Source organism: Odontesthes bonariensis, chromosome 3 (assembly GCF_027942865.1).
Source record: "Odontesthes bonariensis isolate fOdoBon6 chromosome 3, fOdoBon6.hap1, whole genome shotgun sequence".
NCBI classification, from domain to species: Eukaryota; Metazoa; Chordata; class Actinopteri; order Atheriniformes; family Atherinopsidae; genus Odontesthes; species Odontesthes bonariensis.
The window spans coordinates 13,719,659-13,729,549 of record NC_134508.1 but is presented as its reverse complement, the minus strand read 5'-3'; the positions used below and the strand labels follow the sequence as shown (position 1 = coordinate 13,729,549).

General features: G+C 42.2%; 1 protein-coding gene and 1 non-coding gene across 2 annotated transcripts; both read right to left on the bottom strand.

Moving 5' to 3' along the window:
* Positions 1-199: 199 nt before the first annotated feature.
* Positions 200-9,557, bottom strand: tmf1 (TATA element modulatory factor 1). The gene is made up of 17 exons (XM_075460406.1): positions 8,966-9,557; positions 7,513-8,858; positions 7,306-7,409; positions 6,833-6,959; positions 6,567-6,672; positions 5,861-6,003; positions 5,380-5,546; positions 4,047-4,203; positions 3,658-3,750; positions 3,379-3,535; positions 3,076-3,268; positions 2,214-2,283; positions 2,041-2,133; positions 1,816-1,938; positions 1,512-1,670; positions 1,216-1,341; positions 200-1,026 (listed from the first exon to the last, which is right to left on the bottom strand). The coding sequence occupies exons 1-17, from the start codon at positions 9,099-9,101 to the stop codon at positions 886-888; spliced, it is 3,441 nt and encodes a 1,146-aa protein (XP_075316521.1). The 5' UTR covers positions 9,102-9,557; the 3' UTR covers positions 200-885.
* On the bottom strand, positions 2,488-2,560 carry trnar-acg (transfer RNA arginine (anticodon ACG)). The gene has a single exon. It is a non-coding gene; the product is annotated as a tRNA-Arg (tRNA).
* Positions 9,558-9,891: the final 334 nt, after the last annotated feature.

The following is a 9,891-nucleotide window of genomic DNA, read 5'->3' as shown; positions in this document are numbered from 1 at the left end:
CGTGTATCACTGAGCTGCAGCCGCAAGATGGCGCCACAATATCTCTTTGGAGAACCCCTCCGAACTACAACAAATCACTTCGACAGTTTATAAGTGAACTAAAAAGGCTGGAATAAAATGGGCAGTAAAAGCTTATTAAACTTCTACTTATAATTTTTAAAAACTTTATTCTAATTCATCAAAAAGCAGCCACATGAAATTCTTCAGAACCTGGAGATTTATTTGAAGTTTTGTATAGCATTAAAATAACGTGTGAACTTCAGTGTTCTCTGTGAAAATTAAAGACTTTAACATGTGGATTTATGCCATTTAAATTAAGTTACATTTCTAACCCCCATCCAAATAAGTGTTTATACATTTACATAAGTTTACAGTTTAAAATCCTTTCTTCAGGATTTCAATTCCAGACTGCTCTCAGGTCTACACCATGGTGTCATCTGTACGAGGTTAAGAGCAATACATACAATTCTCTGTACAACAACTTTTATGTACACATAATCCTTAAACCATCCAGAATATGCATTTCATAATGATGAATGAATTTGTATAGTGCAAAAACCATCACCATGTCATACAGTTTAAAACTCTTTATGCATGACTATGTGAGAGATTCAATCATGAGCAGTGTCTAGGCAAAGCAAAGAGTTCAAACCTGTGTGTGAATCAAAGACTAAATATCCTTCATATTGATTCTGTAATATGCCTTAAATGTTTAGGATAATCCCAACATCCTCACTTTTAAATAAAAGTATATGATCCTTAATTAGAAATAAAACAATAAAGATTCAAATAATCTTCACAGTGATTAAACTTAAATCATTTGCCCATGTCTGTGAACAAGGTCCATTTGATTCTTTGCCCCAGAAGAATTGCAAGTGAACTAGTTTATTTCTGGTTCTTCAGCAATTCATCAATCTGGGTTTTATACATATTCTTTACATCTTCAAGGTCGAGTCTCAGCTCCTCCGCTTCCTCAGCCTTTTCTCCATACATCTGCAGAATGGTGTTGTGTCTCTGTTCCAGGTCCTGAAAGGCACAGCAACATAAATCAGAAGGTACTTCATCTCCTGCCTCTCAAGAGGAAAACAGATGCTCCCCCCCCCCCCCCCCCACTACTGATGACATAAATTATATAAAATGCTTTTTTTTTTTTTTTTTTTTTTTTTATTAAATCAACATTTAAATCAGTTTTTTTTATACCGTATGCCTGCATACCTTGAGCTGAACTTTGAGCCTGGGGATGTCCATCACTTTCTCTTCCATATCGTCGTTTTGATTTGTGAGTCGAACAAGCTCTTCTGCCATTACAGAGCGACTTCTCTCCAAATTGGCAATCTCAAGCTAAAGAAGAAAAAAAAGAAAAAAAACATGCAGCAAAAATATTGACATTTTGGCTCACAACTTCTGACACAGCGTAAACATGATAACAAACCAAAAAAAAAAAAGAATTCCCTTCAAGCTTTCATCTTGTCAGTAATTAGCCACATGAGATTTCCTCTGAATTACCCTACCTGCAGCTGCGCTATTTCTCCTTCTCTCAGTTTGAGCTGAGACTGTAGGTTCTCAATGATGCTGGAGCCTCCGGACAGTCTGGCAGCCTCATACAGGTTGGTCCCACTCATGGACATAGACATGGTCATTGTTCCCAGAGAGTGGTCTACGGAGTCATCCTGGAGACAAATAAAACAAGCTATTTAATCAGCAGAAGTCACACAAGCACAATAATGCAAAAAACTCATCTTCAGAGTCTAAATTTCAGATAATGTTTTTAAGGTAAGATATAAATTCTGACGAGCAGCACAAAGCAGGTCGCACCTGGGAAAGAATAGAGGTGTGCAGCCCAGCATTATCTGTCCCACTGATCGAGCTGGAGCGGGACAGGGAGGGTGTGGAGGACGCTGGGGGCTCGCCAACAGAAAGAGAGATGGTCTTCCGCTCCTGACAGGGCAGAAATGAAATGGACAAGTTTGGGTGGAATGAAACAGACTTAATTAAATTAATCAAATTTATCATGGATAAATTCTAAAATGTCTTGGAAACCTTTTCTTTGAGTGCTTCCTGTGCTAAGTAGCATTTCTTCTTCTCTTGCTCCACCTTCATTTTCTCCATCTCTAGCTGGTTGGTCAGCAACAGCTGGCAAACAGCGAGAAGAGACACATGAGGAGTCGTTTCATGGAGAATCACAACACGAGTGAGAGAAAGGATTATGGTACCTTTTCTTTTTTGGCTTCTTCTAGCGTGCGGCTGTGCTCCCCACGCAGATTTGTCAATTCGATATGATCCCTACATCAAAATAATAAGGTGTGAACATAAGAGGTATTAAACATAAAATCTGCACAGCTAAACCATGACACAGAGCAATCCTCTTCTGCTGTTTTATCCTCATTAAGGAGACATAGTCTAGTTTGCATGATTACATTTTCAACAAGCTTTGTATTGCTTTATGTGGGTAAGAGTAAAAAATTCAGATACAAGTTAAAAAGGAAACGAGCCAGCCAGGAGTCGAACCTAGAATCTTCTGATCCGTAGTCAGACGCGTTATCCATTGCGCCACTGGCCCTGTCAGGAACCCTGACTCAGCCTTCATCACATGGAATCCACAAAAGCCACATGTTCATGCATGAGCACCTCTCTCTCTCTCTCTCTCTCTCTCTCTCTCTCTCTCTCTCTCTCGGTGGTGTTTTTTTTTTTTTTTTTGAGGGGGGGGGGGGGCTTTTGTTGCAATAGAGAGACACTGCAGGAAGCACTGACTTGACAGAGCAGCTGCAGGGACCAAACTAGTCTGCACGACTTATCCTCCGCAGAAAGAGCAAAAATAAAAGTAGTTGCTGCTAAAATATTTCACAAATAGTCATTTATGGGATTCATGACTAAAAAGTGCAACCACATTACGATTTCAAAGTTACTTTTAAATGGTTTGTACAAACACACTTCGTGTTAAGTACATATGAGCCTCTAAGGTAAATCAGTAAAGTAACAGAGAAATTACTCATACACACTCATATACATCAGCTCTAACTATGTTATGATGAATGACTGATGACTGAACCAAGCAAACTCGAGTTTACAGTTTACCTGCTGCTCTCGTCCTCCATTTTCTCCCTTTTGCTTTTCTCTGCCTCCAGTTGTGCCATGTGCCTGGCTTTTTCTTGGCGGAGCAAGGAATTCTGGGATTCCAGAGAGACGAGCTGGGACTTGATGGTTAACAGCTCCTCTGATGCTGACCTCTCTTTCTCCACAGCGACGGCTAGCTGTGCCTGAGCGTCAGCTGTTGAGCGTGGGCAGAAAAACAGGTCAAGCTTTCAGCACAATTCAGTATTCTGGTGATTTGTTTTACAGAGGCACCACCAAACATACAGTTAAGCTCCTGCTTCTCACCTAGCCTGTCGGAGATGTTCTTCTCGAGTTTGTCCCAGGTTGCGGTTTGTCCACCCAGTGAGGCCTGCAAGTTCTCAATTTGTCGCAGTAAGGGCCGCGTGGCTGAGGTGACACTCTGGCTGAGCTCCTGGTTCCTAGTCTCGGCCTCCTGCAGTCTCTGAAAGAAGAAAAGCAAAGGAGGGAATGCATTAAATAAATCCTCTTGCTCTCATAATTATAATCATTTTTGCATCTGATCCTAGGGCACAGTTTAGCACCTTACATCAAGCATTTGGTTACCTGTTGAAGCTCACTGATCTCCTCCCTCAAGTAATCTTCTTTTCTTGCCTGCTGGTGCTCAGCTCTCTGCAGGGCAAGCCTCAAATCAGCCACCTGTACGCAGTAACAGAGAAATATCGATGCCTTATCATCTGGTCAGGGTGGCAAACACTCAGATTGTAGAGCGAGTTTTCCACTAATTAGAAGGTTAGAGGCTCCATCTCTAGCTTCTCTGCATGTCAAAAGGTCCTTGGCCTTCATACATTTGATGTATCACTTGGTGTCACATTGTGTGTAAGATAATAAAAGAACTCCATGTACATAAAAAAAATTAAATTAAAAATGTGACATTTAGTGCCTAAACTTGTCAGCGATCATATGACATATGTGATCACATTGGTCGGTGTTACCTGGTTGGCCAGTGCCTCCTGTTGGATCCTGGCCTCCTCCTGGGCCCTCTCAAGAGCCAGACTCAGCTGCTCTTTGGCCTGTGTTGCCCTGCTAAGAGCTGCCTCCTCAGCCTCACTGGCTCTGCTAGCATTCGTCTTGTGCAGTTCTGCCAGCTCCCTGACAACAAATATGCAAATGGAGAACATCACCTTAAATGTGATTACAATACATTACATCCTCATATGTAAAAATGTGAAAGCTCTTTTGTTTTGTTCTGCACATTTACACACTAGATATGAAATGAAAAACTGCCAACATTACTTAAGGATGTCCTTCTGTACATGGAAAGGGCCTCATTATCTAGGACTCAAATGCCAAAATAGACCACTAAGTGAATGGAATATGACAAATCACGTCTGCTTGTGGTGTTGTGGGTGAAGACCGATAAATATTTGTGCTCTCTGCATGTCGCCATATGAGAATATTTCATCACTGGCCGTGCATGAGGAGCAAATGCGTTCCCATTATTCAGTTGGGAAGAGAAAAGTTTTGGTTTTGGCCTGCCGACGCTTGTCAGACGTTTACTCGCTGATCAGACTGAATTCAGCTGCAGATGTGGGACGTTCACAAAGGAACTGAACAACATTTCATGCGATTTATATATTTATTTATATATATATATATATATATATATATATATATATATATATATATATATATATATCTACATATATATATATATATCGTATGAAAAGAGGACAATGACTAATTTTAGACTTTTGCATGTGGCACTTTTCCTCGCACAAGTTTCTTTTGGTTCAGGGGGAGAGCACAGAGACTTCTGCTGTTTAAGTTTGAAGATCTAAGCGTGATCCCATGTATCCACATGGTGCTCATTTCCAGGCGAGCAATCATTAGAAATTCTCCAGAAATCCTGAGATACACTTTGTTTGCACACTGTGTTTGGGAAAGAAGGGCAACAAGTTCCGTCTGCAGGCTGTTCTATAACACTTGGCACACTTCATAAATATTCACTGACACAGCGCTGTCAACAGCTACAATGCTTTGCTGCAAAGTTCCTGTAGCCAAAAAGCTCCAGATGAAAGCTGGCTTCTCAGAAACAGCCTGCGTGCATCACTGTGTTTCAAGTGATGGGCAATGATCCACACCACAACACAATAATAACCAAGCTACATAGAAAACCAGAGAAAGCCCTATCTTTAGCAAAACTGAAGCCTGTGCACGTACACTGCTTTTGTTCAAAGGCCACATGAGTCTCTGTGCAAATAAAGAATGAATTGGAAAAAGAGCTCAAGTCCTCAGTGTTAAGTGTCGAGTTGTGCCAATATTTACCTATAAGAGTTGTCAAGAGCAGCCTGTAGGCTCCTGTTTGTCTCCTGCAGCTCATCTGAGTCCAACTGCAGCCTGCTCAGGTCCTTCTCTTGTTGCTCCACCACTGCATTCAGCTTCTTGATGTTCTCCCTGTGCTGTTTCTCCACCTCCTCCTTCCCATCTAGAACCTGATGACATGAAACAGGGAATAATGATTATGGTAAACATAGCTTAGGTGAAGGACTAATGTCTTTAGTGAGAAAAAGGAACAAGGAAAAAAAAAATGTAAAAAAATTAAATGAATGGTGTGAATCTCTTCAAATTCTACACCTGGAAAAGACATTATCTCTAAGGTCATCTTAAAATATTCATTTGTAAGAAAAGAAAAAAAGAAAAGCATCATTCTAGACAAGTAAAAGATCAAATAACCCACTTGCATTGGCATGTTAAGAACTCTTTGTTCGTGTAAATTGTTGCATTTGGCATTATGCTTGATTCTGACCTGCTGCAGGTGCCGGAGCTCCTCCTCCTGCTCCCTGATTTTCTTCTGCTGCTTGGTGATCTTTGTGTCGCTCTCCTTCTCCTTCGCACGCAGTTTCTTGATTATGTTGCTGTGTTGCAGCTGCTGCTTGGAGAGCTTTTCACCTAGACGTGAGAAGAATAAACTCCAGCTCAGCCACGTCAATAAAACCCAAAAACTGATGCTGAGGCAATACATATTATATCAAGTAAATAGGTGAGGAAAAAAATGGAAGGTCGCAAGGCTTTAATATAATAAGACATTAAGAACGCATTCACACTTGCTGGTCTTTGCCCCCTGCATTACAGACAAAAATACAAACCCTTCTTCTTCGTGTAATCATGATATGATTTAAAGTGAGTTTACCTAGCATGTTAAATCGGTGTGACTGACACTTATTACACTTATATTCTAAGACAGTTGCCGAGCAAAATGCTTGCTTTTCATTAAATGCTATTCTGAGAAGGCTGATGAAACATTTCAAAAGCCGGTGAAAACATTTTGCGATGCTCCAGCACAAAAAGCAGAAGAAGCATACAAGCGAGGCTTGACTGGGCAGCTTGTTCCAGAGGTGGGCAGGCAGGGGTGGTGGGCTTCTCCTAGCATCAATTCAGACTCTGAATATTTCCATGACACAGCAGGTGAAAGTGTTTTGTGTTGCTGCAACTGTGGAAAAAATGAGTCTCACCCTCTTCCAGCAGACCTCTGATCTGCTCCTCCTTCTCTCTGATAATCTCCATTGTATCACTGGAGTTTAGTCTCGTGGAAAGCTCCTCTCGCAATCCCTTGATCTCCTAAAGTACAAACAAAATACAATCTTTGACGTATAAACTGTGACGTCTTTCTAGAGGGATGGGTGAAAGTAGAATGAGTTAAATGGCCTTATACAGCTCTTGTGTCAATCTATCTGATTGGAGATTAAGTAAACACTGAGATCATCAATATCCGAGTTACCTTTTTGGCTATGTCTCTCTCTTTGCAGGCCAGCTGAGCCTTCCTTTCAGCATCTGCTATGCGCTGTGTGAACTCGTCCTTTAGGGACTGAACAGTGGAGCTCTCTTCCTTCAGGCTTATCACTTCACTGAAGGATGAACAGACCCATTAGTGTAAGGGCTTACTGACCAAATCAACATTCAACAGTCAGATTGTCCTATCAGGAAACAACCAATTAAAAAAAAAATAAAAAAAAAAGTCTCACTACAACAGAATACGGTGGCATTTAAAAAAAAAAAAAAATCAAATTTCAATCAATTGAATTATCTCTACAACAGCATAATGTTGTTGCTGTTGTTGTTGTATTCAAGGAGAGCGTCTACAACAAATGTTTTCACTGTGTTAGCTAGGTTTTGTTTGACCTGTACATCGGTTCTATTGTTAAGATTACGCAAAGTGCCCCTGTGAACCAGATGCCTGTGGCACATACTCACTCTTTCAAATTGTCACACTCCTCCTCCAGCTTGGCCTTGTCTTTGCTAACTACCAGCAGCTGAGACTCTCTCTTCTCAAGGCGACTTGACAGATCATCAATAACCTGCAACAAGTCCACAAAATTTTATAGACTCATGGAAAATCAAGAAGGTAATACATCAGTGCAGAAACCAGTGTTGAGCTTAAATATACTGAGGACTATTTACCTTTTGAAGCTCCAAGATCTGAACAGTTGAGACACTTTTCATCTCCTCTGTGATTGGTGGAGTGCCCTGTTCTTCTGTTGTGGAGACATTATCATCACATCCCACTTCTGTCAATTCTTCAGGCTGCTCACTGTTCACAGGCGTTGCACTACGCCCACTTTCCTCCATCTCATCCAGCGACTGCTCCCTTGTCGTCTCAATGAACCCCTCCACCTCGTCCTCTTCTTCCTCACCCACCTTCTCCACCACTCCATCCCCCTGCTTCTCACATGACACTGATAAAGAAGGAGGGCCCGCAGTGACGGACGCTAAAGTCCGATTGCCAGGGCTCTCATCGTCCGAGTTAACCTCGCTAACGCTCCGGCTATCCAGTGACTGCAGGCTAAAGGAATCGATCCGCTCAAAAGCATCAGAGGAGGAACCACAGCTCTCTGTGAGTTTGGGGTAGTCCTCCAGTCGGGGAAAATCCCCACAGGTGGAGGCGGTGAGAAGCTGGAAGGAGCCCTGCATTAAGTGAAGGCCAGTTTTGCTCTCACCAGTTTCTTGTCTGGAGCTGGCTGAGCTTTCGCTCAACACACTCTCATGGTCTAGCACTTCAATGTCACTAGTGGTAGAGGTTCCTGAGGAGAAAGCACTAACTGGAGGGGAAGGCGTGTCATTTTGACGATCCTCCCCCTTTGAGTCTTTATGATCGGGGATTACTTCCTTAGAGGATGTGGAAGTTGAAGGATCCGCACCGGGAGAGCTCTTAGCTTCAGAAGTGGAAGGTTCAGAGGGCTTTGTGGTATCCTGCTCTACCTGGTGGCCTGATGGAGTGTGGAACGGCTCAGCTTTTGATTCTTCAGAAACTGTTGAACTAACATCTGATTTTACGCTGCTTGTTTCCCTCTCAGGGTCACAAGGGAGTTCACTGGAGGAGGGAGCAGGAGAAACAGGCAGAAGTAGGATAGCGTCAGCATTAGGTGCTGCTGGTGAGGACTTGGGCTCCTCAGGCTGGCTCTCAACAACTGTCTGACCTTCAAGATTTTTCTCAACAGCTTCTGACGTTTGACTCTCATCTTCTTGAGCCACAGCTACTTTGTTTTTCTTCTCTTTTTCTTGAGGTCGTGTTTGAGACTTAGTGGGGGGTACAGACACAACCTGGGTTTTGGGGACAGGTTGTACATCTCCGGGTGATAGAAAGGTACTGAAGAAGTTTTCGGATTCATCTACAACAGTACGCGTGACAGGAGTAGTAATGGCCTCTGACGAAGGAGGCGGAGTGATGGTCTTTTCTTCAGCAGGCGCTTCCCACTGCGTCATCCCCCAACCTCCACTTAAAGAAAGCTTCCCAGGTAATGAAACGTCTGACAAAAACAGATATCAGATGAAAGCTTTCGGCTGGCATGGCTATTCATATTAAACTTATATAAAGGATGGGTTTGCTGCTACCACCATATGTGGCTTCACTTACCGTCATAGGGCATTACAACTGTGTCACTCCACTGGTCCTCTTCTTTGATGTCCAGGACACGGTCGATTGACTTCTGAGCTGTTGTAAAAGCTTGTTTAGCGAAGCTAGACAGGTGAGATGCGTTGAACCAACTCATTCTGATTAAGAAGCTAGCTAGCCAGCAACCACTTCAGGATTTGATGCACGAGTTTTCAAATGGTAACCTATTTCTGCATTTTCGTTATCAAAGCCAACCCGCTGCCAAATTTTAAAATTTGTTCTGTCTCGTAAAGCTTGGTTGACAGTTATCCACCACGAAGCTAATTAGCTAAGCTGGAAGTTTAGCTAGTCAAAGCATAACGTTGGGTGTGCATGTAAAGCATCGCTGCCAGATAGTTTCAGCTCAAAAACTGCCACCTAAAATAGGATGCCGACAACAACTGTATCGTGTAGAAAGACGTATCACAAACAGCGCATCTAATGCCCAACAACAGCTGTCAGATCAATTCCCATGGTTAATCCAAGCTTTTATTCGACTCCTTCGCTCGACCGTCATCGTTTGTTTTGGTCGCTACAACTTGAAACAGCTAGCATTAGCATTAGCCTGCTCGCTACTTCCTTTCCACGTAGCAATATGACGTCATGATCCGGTCTGGGTCTGATGCTGCCTTCCATTGGCTTCTGGAATTCAGGACTTCCAACATTGGCTAAGAACTGGGTACCAGAATTAAGATTTCCTATTTATAAGTCGAGTAAGTTTGGCTTTACAAATCCAGCTTTGTATGGTATAAAGCTTTAAATGGTAGTTACTTTTACGTAATTGCGACAGGATTGTTTTAAATGCTCAATATGTGTATGATGAAGCCATTTGTTTTAATGCATGTGTTAGTCTGACATATTGTAAATTATACCAATTCTGACTTAAAAACCTCAGAACTCAGGATTTA